The sequence below is a fragment of the Bos indicus genome, chromosome 19, assembly GCF_029378745.1.
Source record: "Bos indicus isolate NIAB-ARS_2022 breed Sahiwal x Tharparkar chromosome 19, NIAB-ARS_B.indTharparkar_mat_pri_1.0, whole genome shotgun sequence".
Taxonomy (NCBI): domain Eukaryota; kingdom Metazoa; phylum Chordata; class Mammalia; order Artiodactyla; family Bovidae; genus Bos; species Bos indicus.
In genome coordinates this window covers 52127796-52140801 of record NC_091778.1, presented here as the reverse complement: position 1 = coordinate 52140801, position 13006 = coordinate 52127796, and the positions used below count along the sequence as shown (strand labels likewise).

Here is a 13006-nt window from a genome sequence, read left to right as displayed (position 1 = left end):
CCTGCCTACTCCTCCACCCTGGGGGTCCTAGGCCCCCAACCCCTGCCAACCAAGGGTACAGAGCAGGTACGCTTGACACTCCCCGCCCCCCAGCCCAAGGCCAGTTGAGCCCTCTCAGTCTCCATAGGAGGGACCCAGATCAAAGTGGGAGTGAGTGTGCTTGGCCCCTTCTGGATAAAGCAAGCCCCTCCTGTGCTGACCTCAGGCCTCTGGGAGGGCACAGCACCCCTCAGCAGCTCCCAGGGGTGGCGTAGTACAGTCTGCAGTCAGGCCCTAGGGGGCCCTGTGGAGCCCAGGCCAAGGCCAGGGGTCACTCAACTGAGTGTTCACGAAGACACACCATCCAGAGGGAGGGCGTTGTGCAGCTGTGGAGGTGTGGAGAGGACAGGAGGGGTGGCAGACGGGTCAACAGTTTGGGTTTGCTGGGCAGACACGGCGGGAGGTGAGGGGCGGCCCGGCCTGTCACTAGGACTTCACCCCTGGGGCCTGCAAGGAACCACTCTGGGCAGATCTGTGACATGAAGCTAAGTGACACTCAGCTCCCCCGCAGTGGTGTGCAGAGGGTGGACAACTGGATTTCAGGAATTCTGCTAGTGAGTTATTAAGTAACCACTGTTAAGAATTACATAAACTTGAAATCAGTTGTATTTTAAAATGAAATTAACAAATACTCAAAACCCATCACTTCCTAAACATTTTTGTACAGGTACTATTATCTGTGCTTTTGGGTGTAAGCCTTTTGTGTCTGTGTGGTGAGGACAGCATGGAAAAGTGGAGGACAGACATCTCTGTGCCAGCTCCACCTCAAGGACATCAAACAGGAGGGAATATGTCACCATGGAAGCTGGCAAATTCTACAGCTGGATCTTGCGATGGACTATGCCCTGTACATGGTGAAGGACTCACAATGCTGAGGGAATATTCTCTCAGTAACTGAAAACCACCACCTGATTCGGCAAAGAAGTCATTCAACCGTGAACAAAGCAGTGAAGCTCCAGCACGCAGCCTGCTCAGGGCTCACTTTTGTTTTCTGCGCTGACTTAAGGAATACCAATGAACATTCACGTTAAAAACACCACCGCTTCCACCCTAGAGGCCTCCGGACAGGGCCGAAGGCCATCCTTGGTCAAATTCACTACCCTCCTTAGAAGCTGGCCTTCTGGAAGGTCCTACATGTCTGCCAGGGACTTAGCCAGGCCCGAAAATCTCTGGCAGGAGAGCCAGGCTGCCACTGGCCCAGGATGAGAGCTGAAAAGGTGTCTCTACCTGGGACTCGTCCCCATGCCCAGCTCTGAGCTTTGCATCTTCCGGCCACATGACTGCAGCCTAAGTGTGAGTGTGCAGGCTGGACAGAACAATCATGTTTCCTGAAGAGATGGGGAAGGGGGATGGGGGTAAAGGTGGGTTCAGCATGGAACAGGGGTGTGTGGGGATGGAGGGGGGGCTTAGGCAGCCAGGAAGCCCCCATCCACTGGCACAGTGGAGCCTGTGGTCATGCTGCTGCGGTCACTGAGCAGGAAGAGGATGGTGTCCACCACGTTCTCCACCTCTGCGGGCAAGGTGCGGTTCAGGACGTGCACGAAAGGAGCTGCCCTTCGTCCCTTCCTCCCACCCCTCACCTGAGCAGGCCACTGGCGTGACTCCCAGCCGGGCTCCCGGCCAACTCACCGGCAAACCTGCCAAGGGGGATGCGGTCCAGCATGGCCTTGGCCTTCTGAGGGTCACTCCAGGCGGCCTGGCCCATGGGTGTCATCACCACCGTGGGGTTGACTGCATTCACACGGATCTGCACTGGCACAGGCAGGGGGTCAACTCGGTGGGCTGAGGCTCTCTGAGCACAGGGACTGGGCGATGGGAGGCGTCCCACTGGGGCTCACCTTGTGTGGCCCGAGCTCCACAGCCATCACTTTGGTCAGTGTGTCCAAGGCACCCTTAGTGGAGCCTGTGAGGAGGGACGGCACGTGTGGAGCCTGAGCTGCCTGCTCAGATGGGGGGTTGCGGGGGGGGGGGGGTGGGAGTGGGGGCAGGGCACAGCCCGGGCTCACTCACAGTAGACACTGTGGTTAGTCAGTCCCCGTTGGGAGGCCTGGCTAGAAACATTCACGATGACCCCTGGGGCTCCCCGAGCTATCAGGCCTCGGGCCACAATCTGAAATGGCAGAAGAAGGATGAGGCAGGGCTGGCATCACCCAGCAACCCCCACTCCTGCCCTGAAGCCAGCGCACCTGCGACACCTGGATGACCGCCCGAAGGTTCACATTGAAAGACCTGGAGGCACATGGACAGACCCCGGTCAGGGACTGAGGCCCTGCAGCAGGAGACAGCCCTTCCCCAGGGGCGCTCCTCCACCCCACCCCACCCCACCCCACCCCACCCCCGGCTTACATGTCATATGCCTCCTTGGTGACCTCCAGGAAGGGCTGTAGAAACGCCACAGCTGCATTGTTCACCAGCAGGTCCACAGGGCCAACACCTCCCAGCGCCTGCTCCGTGGCCTCCCAGTCAGCTAGGTCCACGCACACGGTCTCTACCCCGGGGCACTGTGTATATTATGTGGTAAGGGGGCACATCGACCAGAGACTCCATGCCCCGGAGAGGCTACAGCTGGGCCTCTCCCATTCAAGGGAGAGGGACTGTGTTTTCGTGACCTTTCAGTCTCCCAGGGGTAGGGGCTTAGGGGTCTCAGGGGAACCAGTCGCCTTCTTGGGGCTCCCAGGGTGCTGTCGGGAGACAGTTAACTTGGCCTTTGGGCAACTCAACTCGGGGCTTCAGGATCAGGGATCTAGCCCCGCCTCCAGCCAGTCTACTTCCTCCCAGCACCAGAGCGCCTCTGGCCCAGCAAAGCAGCCATTTCTGCCTCCTCCTAAGTCCAGGGGGAGTCGCCGTTCTTCCGCGCGTCCGGCGAGGGGCGGGGGTGCTAAGAGTCCTTGGTGAGCCCCAGCGCCCAGCTCCCGTGTGTCCCTGATGGGCCGCCCTCAGCTCCCCTCTGCAGCCCTCTGGGCTGGGACAGGGCGGCGCCTACCTCGCGGACCAGGCTGTCCAGGTCGGCCTGGGTCCGGCTCACGGCCACCACTCGGGCGCCAGCCGCGTGTAGCGCCTTGACAATACTGCGACCGATGCCTGCGAGGAGCGCGGATGAGTGAGGGTACCCATCCCCGGCCACCTTTGCCCGCCCCGGTGACGAGCGCCCGGCGCCCCGCGAGTCTCAAATCCATGATGTTCCGGTGGCCACACTGCGAATCTTGAGCGGCGCTCCTGGGTTTAGAAGGGCGCGGGTCGGGGCGCGGCGGGCCAATCGCAGGGTGGTGTCCCGCCGCGGGCGGGGATATTCAAATAGTGGTCTCCCCGCGGGGGCGATTGGCCGAAAAGGAGTGGGCGCGGCCGAGGTGAGGCACATAGAGTCCTCGCCGATCCTGGGGCAGTTTATCAATCAGATTGCCTTCTCAGAGGCACTTCAACCGGAGGGAAAATAAGGTTAGCGGGCCCCGCATACTTTTTTCCCTTCCCAAGTAGGTTATTACAAAAATAAATAAATAAATAAAATCAGATGTGGTAATTAATACCGGAAAGAAGGTATTAGACTTCCCTGGTGACTCAGACGGTAAAGCGTCTGCCTATGATGCGGGAGACCCGGGTTCAATCCCTGGATCGGGAAGATCTTCTGGAGAAGGAAATGGCAACCGACTCCAGTATTCTTGCCTGGAGGATCCCATGGACGGAGAAGCCTGGTAGGCTATAGTCCATGGGGTCGCAAAGAGTCGGACACGACTGAGCGACTTCACTTCTTCACTTTATCGGAGAGAAGGTACCTCGTGAAAGAGAACTCAGTGCTAACCCTTTTTTTGTTTCTGAGAATAAAAGTCTGGCTAAAAGGATCACATGATCCCCTCTCCCAGACCTGGGAGCAGCTCATGCAAGCTCACTTGTAGTGCTTTGAGCGAAAGGGTTTGGACAAACCTGTAAGCCTGAAGAAGAAATGATGCGAAGAACTGACTCCTTGGAAAAGACCCTGATGCTGGGAAAGATTAAAGGCAGGAGGAGAAGGGGACGACAGACGGTTGGATGGCATCACCGACTTGATGGACATGAGCTTGAGCAATCTCCGGGATTCAGTGCTGGATAGGGAAGCCTCGGATGGTGCAGTCTACGGGGTCACAAAAAGTTGGACACGACTGAGTGACTGAACTGAACGGATAAGCCTGAAGTAGAGCCCAAGGACAGCAAAGGTGCACTTTAGCTGCAAAGGGTGTTGAGACGCTAACTCGTCCGACCCACCCGCAGAAGGTCACTAGTACTTCAAAAACTAGGATAGGTTGGCATAGGCTAGGCTTGGGGTCATCAGGGTACCTGTGGCCCGCAAGGGCAAGCATTGCTTCCTGGAGCTTTAGGGTCAGTTAGAGATATATGTGTGCTCATATGTCCATGCATGCACTGGTTCCACTGTTAAAGCTACTTTGTTCTGTGGATCATGGTGGGAAAGCCTAGAACCTGCCCTGAAGGCCTTCTTTGGCCAGGATTATGTAAGCAATTGGTGACTGCAGGGCCCCTGGGTCATGTGGCTTTGGGCCCAGAGAGGTGGATTGTCTGGAGGAGACGGTGGCCTGGGGTCAGCAGGAGGCACAGATTTGAGAAGCCCCTGGAGGATCACCAAGTGAGTTCTCCCTACCAGACCTGGTCATGTGGTACTGCCCATCCCCTCTGGGCTCCCACCTAACCCTGCCTTCTGCTCCTAACCTTGGACCCTGCCATCTGCCTGCCAGAAGCCAAGAGGCAGGGAGGGGCGGGGGGGGGGGACAGTCCCCAGCCTGTCCTTCCTGAGAGGCACGTCAGCTCAGATCCCTTCACTGGCTTTTCCTGGCCCCCCCAGAATGGTGTCCAAATCCTTTCTTTGTCCCGTGATCCTCTGTGGGCCAGTTCAGTTCAGCTCAGCTGTGTCCGACTCTTTGCGACCCCATGGACTGCAGCATGCCAAGCTTTCCTGTCCATCAGCAACTCCCAGAGTGGGCCAGTTGCACCGATCCAGATCAGTTTTGGCACAGACCTTGCTCTGGAAGCCCTGAGGCTGAGCAGAAATGCCCTTTGTTCTCTCAACCCAGAACTACCATTGCCTGGACGGCCCCACCCCAGCCCTTTGTCTCTTGCCTCCTTGCCCAGGGTTGTACACTGCACCAGGCCAGCTGACTGACCACCTCAGGCCCTCATCACACACTCAGATGCCATGGGTCCTACAGGAAGCTGACCAGGGCAAGCACAACTGAATCCCAGCAGGGCCCGGGAGACCCTCTAGCTGCCCCAGGTGCAGGGCTCTTGTGTCCGGGGTCAGGCCAGGAACAGTAGGCAGGGCAGCAGCTCTGGACACTGCCCCACCTGGGGCTGCCCTCTTCATGGATAGTCTTGTGGGGGAAGGTGTGCCCCAAGATGAAACTGGGTTTCTCATGGTTGGAGAAACTATAATAGTCCAGCACCAGCCCCCTACCTCCTTCACATCAGGGCTGAGAGCTCAGGCCCATCTTCCCTAGGGATGGTCCAGAGCATCTCCCTGCAGTTCCTTAGACCCTCTTCCTTCTCCAGCCAAAGGTAGTCAGAGCAGGGGATGCTGGGCTGAAGGTCAGAGCCAGAACCACAGGGAAGGAAAGTTGGGTGCAGGCTGCCCTCTGCACAGAGAAGGCTGGGTGTAGTAGGGCCATGGACAGCAAAGACAAGGAAACACAGCCATTCAGATCAAAGTCGCGGGTCAGCTGTGGAATTCCTTTGGCTTTGGATCTGCCCCCTCTCTACCTCTTTTAAGATTTCCTGCGGCTCAGTCCCTGATTCTCCCCTCTCTGCCCTTGGGGCAAGCTCATCCAGAGCCCTGACAAGGCTACTTGTTTCAGAACTTCTTTTTATTTAGGCAAATCCACCCTAGCACATTGGACCACAGAGTGGGTGGGATCGACAGGGACTGGGTCTCCTGGCATCCACACACTGGGTGTGGATGTGGAGGAATGTGGTCTGGTTCGGGGGTGGGCAGGGTGGGCTAGGTATGGGTCTGCAGGCTGGTGGGGCGCTGGCGAAATGCATCGTGGAGGTGGGACCAAGCCGGGGGCGGGAGCCTGCAGATGGTTGTCTGGGCGTGGGCGTGGATGGCGTCGGGGGCGTGGCCTAGGGCGTGGAGAAGCCTTCGCCTGGTGGCCCTGGAGGCCTGAGGGCGAGGCGGCGGGGCGTGGAGGCGGGGCCAGGCTCGGCCGCGCACCATCCCGCTGGCGCCCAGAGCGTGGCGCTCTAGGAGGCCAGGTACCCGGCGTCCACCAGGATACCTGACCCGCTGGTGGAGGCGCTGCGGTCGCTGAGCAGGAAGAGGATGCTGTTGACCACGTCTTCCACCTCTACAGCGGGTGGCGGGCGGGGTCAGCGCGGCTCGGCCCGGCTGGCTCTGCCCAGCCGCCCCAGCCACGTCCGCCACTCCGGGAAGCCCCCCTGACCTGCAAACTTCCTCAGCGGGTGGCGCTCCTTCAGCTTCTGGGAGAACTCAGGGTCAGCCGAGACTTTTTGGCCCATGGCTGTCAGCACCACCGTTGGATTCACGGAGTTCACCCGGATCTGGGGTCGGAGGGGCCAGAGGGGCGGCCTCAGACGGTGTAGGAACCCCGCCCTCACGGCCCCCCCTGAGCTTGCTCACTCACTCCTTGAAGCCCCCTACCCCCGTTCTGATCCCCAGGCCCCAACCTTGCCCACCACCACCCACCTGACCCCTACCCTGCGTGCCTTCTTAGGCCTGGGCCCCTGGCACCCCAGGGCCCCCATGCCTACCTTGTATGGTCCCAGCTCCATGGCCATGGATTTGGTCAGCATGGTCATTGCACCCTTGGTGGTGCCTGTGAGGAGAAGGCAGCACTGAGGATCCTTAAGGCTTCAGCAGGCTTTGCATGACGCCCAGCCCGGAGCCCAACTGCTCCTGCCCGGAATAGGGGCTCAAGACTGGCTAGAGGGACTCACTGTAGGCAGCTAGGTTGGGGAAGGTGACATGGGCCACCATGCTGGAGACATTGACAATGGAGCCAGGCACTCCACGGTTGATCATGCCCCGGGCCACGATCTGGAAGCCAAGACAGGGGACGGCCTGAGCCCACCGCACCCCGACCTGGGCCACGTCAGTGCTGAGCCACAGCCTCCCACCACCTCACCTGGGACACCTGGAACGCAGAGCGCAGGTTCACACTGAAGGACCTGGGGAGCCGGCAGGCAGTTAGGCTGTGGTCACGCCCGAGACACATCCTGGACAGCTCCCTCCCGTCGGCTTCCTTCCCTCCTCCTCACCTGTCAAAGTCCTCCTTGGTGACCTCCAAGAAGGGCCTCATCAGTGCCACGGCGGCATTGTTCACCAGCAAGTCCACGGGGCCTACACCGCCCAGAGCCTTCTCCGTGGCCTTCCAGTCACCCAGGTCCACGCACACAGGCTCTATCCCGGGGCACTGTGGGGAGGCATTGGCCGGTGACCAAAGGGGTGCTCCTGGCAGGCTCATGAGGCATCCCCAAGGGTCATGGCCCCGGGTCACACTAGGCCCGTACACCTCACCTCCTTGGAGAGGCTGACCAGGTCAGCGTTGGTGCGGCTCACGGCCACCACTCTGGCTCCTGAGGCATAAAGGGCCTTCACCGTGTCCCGTCCAATACCTACAGGGGTTCACCAGGCAGGAAGATGGACCAACAAGTCTGCGGTGGTGGCTGCAGATATGCTGCTCAGGAAAGCGTGATGAGAGGGTGCTGGCCAGAGGGGTGTTGGCCCAGGAGGTGGCAGGAGGCAGGGATCTGGACAACCAGGATCCAGCCAAGGGAGGCCCAGAGGGCAGCCCCTTCTTGCTGGGCCCATGGAAGAGGCCTTGGCTAGATGCGCCCCCATCTGCTCAGACTGAGTCTGAGGGCCGTCCTCTCAGGAGGGCTCTTGCATTGGCCAGGGAGAGGCTAGTGTCCTGTCCCAGTGGGGCCTGCTGGATGGTAGGGAGCAGTGCAGGCCCACTTTGGCTGGTTCGGTGGCTGGAGTCGGAGGCACTTGCCGGCAGGGCAGGCTGTGACAGGCACAGAGGGAATGTGCAGGCTCCAGCACTAGGCTCTGGGTCTGCTCATTTTGTTTTCTAACCTCAGCTCCTCTCACATCCCCACCTGCCCGGCTCATACCTACCTTTTCCTGCTCCTGTCACCAGGGCTCGAAGGCCACTGAAATTCAGCTGCATGGTGCTGCTCCAAGTCACTGTTCAACTGGAAATGAGGGTATGGGGATTTTATAGGCCGGGGCTGGGGCAGGATGGGCAGTTTGCCAGGAAGGCAGGTTTCTGTAAACCAGAGACAGAAGCTGTGCTGATGCCTGGCTCCGCTGGGTGTCCCTAATTTCCCCTTCTCTGGCCAGGTCTGGAAGGGATCACTTTCCTTACCCACAATCCAAAGGGGCCAGCCATAAGCTCTGTCCTGGGTTGGAAAACAAACTAGAAATAACAAGCTAGAAATGAACCCTGGAGTGTGGAACATGTCCCTGGCTGGCCAGAAGCAGATGGCCTGAAGCTGGTTCCTGCGAGCCCTGAGTCTGGTGGGCTGGAGTGACAGCCAAGAAACACAATGCTTCAGGCTGGCCCCCTGCACCTGCCGACCTGGATCACACCGTGCCCCAGTCTGGGGGCCACTTTGGCCTCGGGCATCTTCACCTGCCCCTTGCCAGCCTCAGACTCTCACTTCTCAGACATGCCTGTGGGCCCCGGCCACCTATACCCCACTCTCATTCAGGGATCCTGCCATTAAACCCATCTCACCTCTCTGAGATCTCCCTGACTCCTGGAGGCCCAGATGGGCTTGCTCTTCTGATCCTGTGAATTCATCAGTGACTAAAAAGAAGGCAGTCCCTGCCCTGCCAGGGACTCAGGTAACACATCCAACCTGGCTTTCTTCCCTCACACTTGTCAGAAACTCATTCTTTTTTTTTTTTTGGCCTTGCTTGAAAAATCTTCGTTCCCAGACCAGGCACTGAATCTGGGCCCTGGCAGTGAAAGTCTTAACCCCTGGATCACCCCGGCCAGTCTTTTTTTTTTTTTCTTTTTCAAATGAGCAATAATCGCACACTGGATAAATCTCATTGGCTATGGTACTGCTGCTATGCAAAGCTAGAGAAACATTCTTAAAAGAGACTCAGGATGCAGACTGTGGAAGTGGAAAACTGACAATCAATTCTGTGCATGAGTGAGCTGGCCCAGAATACGCAACAGGGGATGCCCTGAGCAACAGAAGGCTGAGTCCTCATATACAGTGTGACTAGAAGGTTTCTTCACGGGACCAGACCACAGGACAGAGCACACCTGCTCCCAGCCCGTTCCGGAGTCCTGGGAGCTAACCTCCAGGTGGCCTGATGAAAAGGAACATCCACTGGCTGTGGCATATTCCAGCCCTACCCCGACCCCCGCCCCGCCCCGCCCGCACTGCCTGCCTGATCTACTCTCAGAGGTCCTTCTGGGAAGTGTTCTCCCAAAGGTCCATAGCTTAAAAAGTCTCCCTACCTCCATCAATTCCCACCCCAAACAAAACCCCAGCAGCATCTGCCCCACTCAACCAAGGCCATCACTACACTCTAGACACATTTTCAAATGCTAAAGACAATATTTATTTTGAAGTAATTCAGTTGCAAGGATAGCGGGAACTTTTCTCCTTGAACCATTTGAGAGAAATTTGCAAAACTAGCATTCTATCACCCCCAGACAGCTTAGTGTCTGTTTCCTTTGAACAAAGACATTGTCCTATACAACCACAAAAACACACAATAAATACAACAAAATCTCAACACACACCACCACAACAAATATAAAACATAACCATCAGAGTCAGGAGAATAACACCATGTGTTCCCACACATGTCCTCAGCCCTCATTCAGCTTTCATAAGTTGTCCCAATGATGTTCTTTATGTTTCTAAAGAACATAAAGCTTTATAAAGGTTTAATTGATATATACAAGAGTACCTAATTTAATGTATACAGTTTAATGAGTTTGCACAAAACACCTGGAAACCATCACCACAATCAAGGTCATGAACATATCCATCACCCCCAAGTTTCTTCGTGTCCATCGTTGTTTTTTTAAGATTATTTTTTGATGGAGACCATTTTTTAAAGTCTTTATTGAATTAACTACAATATTGCTTCCGCTCTCTGTTTTGGGGTTTTGGGGGTGCTTCCAAGGCATGTGGGATTGTAGCTCCCTGACCAGGGATTGAACTCACAACCCCTGTGTTGGAAGATGAAGTCTTAACCATTGGGCCACTAGGGAAGTCCCTGCACACTGGTGTTGTGTTTGTGGTGAGGGCACCCGCCTCACACAGAGTCCCATTGGTTAGTACTAACTGTGAGCTATAGGTCTCTAAAACCTGCTTGTCGGGCATAGCTGAGACTCCCCATTCCAGTTCTTCATGGCCAAACCATCCAGTTCAGGCTCACATATTGTCTTTGGAGGTCCCGTCTCTAGTTTTCCTCACTCTGGAACACTCCTTAGTCTTTCCTTGATCTTTATGACCTTGATACTCTTGAAGAATATAGATCAGTTATTTTTAGAAAGTCCTTCAATTTGGCTTTGCCCAATGTTTCCTTGTAATCATGCAGGCTGTGTATCTCTGTCGTGAGCACCATGATGACGAAGCATCCTTACAGCATCCCACCAGTTGGCACCATTTTGATTGGTCCCATCACTGGTGATGTTAAAGATGGAAGCGGACATCACTAGGACACCACTTTAATCACAGGATGGAAGTGGACACAGGATGGAAGGACGGAAGCGGGCATCACTAGGACACCACTTTAATCACTGCGTCTCCCTTCCAGGTGCAAAAAGAACATGATTGCTGTAGCTTCACTTCTGTTTCCCCCAAATCCCAGGCAGAATGTCCCCCGTGTTCCACACCAGCTCGGAACCGTGCAGAGAAAGGACTATGGGACCCTAGGTTCAACCTTGCACAATATACACTGACCACTACAAACCCACCCCAGTCCATCTAACTTCAATTCCAAGTAAAGTTAACAGCAAAGACTGCCTGACATAATGCAACCACCAACACACGACACACAACACAATACGTGTTACCCTCTGACCAGAAGATGACGAAGTCCCTTTATCCATCTTTGGGTGATATTCATTCCTCTTCCAATGGAGCCACACCCTCTTATATATTCTGTAACTTCAGTGTTGACCTAGAAGGATAACCACTATTAACACATATTATGCTAGATAGTGAGGGAGAGGGAGAAGAGAAAAAAAAATTGGTTAATATGTGCACAAATGTATTTGTGAAGAACAGGGAAGCCTGGCATGCTGCAGTCCATGGGGTTGCAAAGAGTTGGACACGACTGAGCAACTGAAGAGCAACAACAAATGTATTTGTGTCAAAAGGAGGATGAGATTATTATAGTTCTCTTTTCTGCAACTTGGACTGCAAGGAGATCAAACCAGTCAATCCTAAAGAAAATTAGTCCTGAATATTCATTGGAAGGACTGATGTTGAAGCTCCAATACTTTGACCACCTGATGCGAAGAACTGACTCACTGGAAGAGATCCTGATGCTGGGAAATATTGAAGGCAGGAGGAGAAGGGTATGACAGAGGACGAGATGCTTGGATGGCATCACTGACTCGATGGACATGAGTTTGAGCAAGCTCTGAGAGTTGATGATGGACAGGGAAGCCTGGCGCACTGCAGTCCATGGGGTAGCAAAGAGTCCGACATGACTGAGCGACTGAATTTTCTGCAACTAGTCACATGGTCACATGACCATCAGTTCAGTTCAGTTCAGTCGCTCAGTCGTGTCCGACTCCTTGCAACCCCATGAATTGCAGCACGCCAGGCCTCCCTGTCCATTACCAACTCCCGGAGTTTACCCAAACTCATGTCCATCGAGTCAGTGATGCCATCCAGCCATCTCATCCTCTGTCGTCCCCTTCTCTTCCTGCCCCCAATCCCTCCCAGCATCAGAATCTTTTCCAATGAGTCAACTCTTCGCATGAGGTGGCCAAAGTACTGGAGATTCAGCTTTAGCATCAGTCCTTCCAAAGAACACCCAGGGCTGATCTCCTTTAGAATGGACCGGTTGGGTCTCCTTGCAGTCCAAGGGACTCTCAAGAGTCTTCTCCAACACCACAGTTCAAAAGCATCAATTCTTCAGCACTCAGCTTTCTTCACAGTCCAACTCTCACATCCATACATGACCACTGGAAAAACCATAGCCTTGACTAGACGGACCTTTGTTGGCAAAGTAATGGCTCTGCTTTTGAATATGCTATCTAGGTTGGTCATAACTTTCCTTCCAAGGAGTAAGCGTCTTTTAATTTTATGGCTGCAATCACCATCTGCTGTGATTTTGGAGCCCAAAAAAATAAAATCTGACACTGTTTCCACTGTTTCCCCATCTATTTCCCATGAAGTGATGGGACCAGATGCCATGATCTTCGTTTTCTGAATGTTGAGCTTTAAGCCAACTTTTTCACTCTCCTCTTTCACTTTCATGCAGAGGCTTTTTAGTTCCTCTTCACTTTCTGCCATAAGGGTGGTGTCATCTGCATATCTGAGGTTATTGATATTTCTCCTGGCAATTCCAGCTTGTGCTTCTTCCAGCCCAGCGTTTCTCATGATGTACTCTGCATATAAGTTAAATAAGCAGGGTGACAATATACAGCCTTGACGTACTCCTTTTCCTATTTGGAACCAGTCTGTTGTTCCATGTCCAGTTCTAACTGTTGCTTCCTGACCTGCATATAGGTTTCTCAAGAGGCATATAGGTTTCTCAGGTGGTCTGGTATTCCCATCTCTTTCAGAATTTGCCACAGTTTATTGTGATTCACACAGTCAAAGGCTTTGGCACAGTCAATAAAGCAGAAATAGATGTTTTTCTGGAACTCTCTTGCTTTTTCTATGATCCAGTGGATGTTGGCAATTTGATCTCTGGTTCCTCTGCCTTTTCTAAAACCAGCTTGAACACCTGGAATTTCACAGTTCACGTATTGCT

The 13006-nt window shown here is 54.8% G+C and overlaps 2 protein-coding genes across 3 annotated transcripts; both read right to left on the bottom strand.

Moving 5' to 3' along the window:
* Nucleotides 1–627: 627 nt before the first annotated feature.
* LOC109574365 (L-xylulose reductase) lies at nt 628–3248 on the bottom strand. The gene is made up of 8 exons (XM_019982362.2): nt 3164–3248; nt 3023–3120; nt 2386–2540; nt 2226–2268; nt 2050–2149; nt 1878–1942; nt 1669–1786; nt 628–1549 (listed from the first exon to the last, which is right to left on the bottom strand). Exons 1-8 carry the CDS (start codon nt 3213–3215, stop codon nt 1446–1448), a joined length of 735 nt encoding a protein of 244 aa, XP_019837921.1. The 5' UTR covers nt 3216–3248; the 3' UTR covers nt 628–1445.
* Nucleotides 3249–5864: 2616 nt separating this feature from the next.
* On the bottom strand, nt 5865–8900 carry LOC109574377 (carbonyl reductase [NADPH] 2). 2 transcript variants are annotated; one of them, XM_070773881.1, is made up of 9 exons: nt 8781–8900; nt 8159–8309; nt 7556–7653; nt 7297–7451; nt 7164–7206; nt 6976–7075; nt 6790–6854; nt 6462–6579; nt 5865–6365 (listed from the first exon to the last, which is right to left on the bottom strand). In XM_070773881.1, exons 2-9 carry the CDS (start codon nt 8208–8210, stop codon nt 6262–6264), a joined length of 735 nt encoding a protein of 244 aa, XP_070629982.1. In that variant the 5' UTR covers nt 8211–8309; nt 8781–8900; the 3' UTR covers nt 5865–6261. The 2 variants fall into 2 exon arrangements, with proteins under 2 accessions (XP_070629982.1, XP_019837933.1); XM_019982374.2 differs by having other exon boundaries at nt 8159–8235; nt 8781–8874.
* Between the last annotated feature and the right edge of the window lie 4106 nt (nt 8901–13006).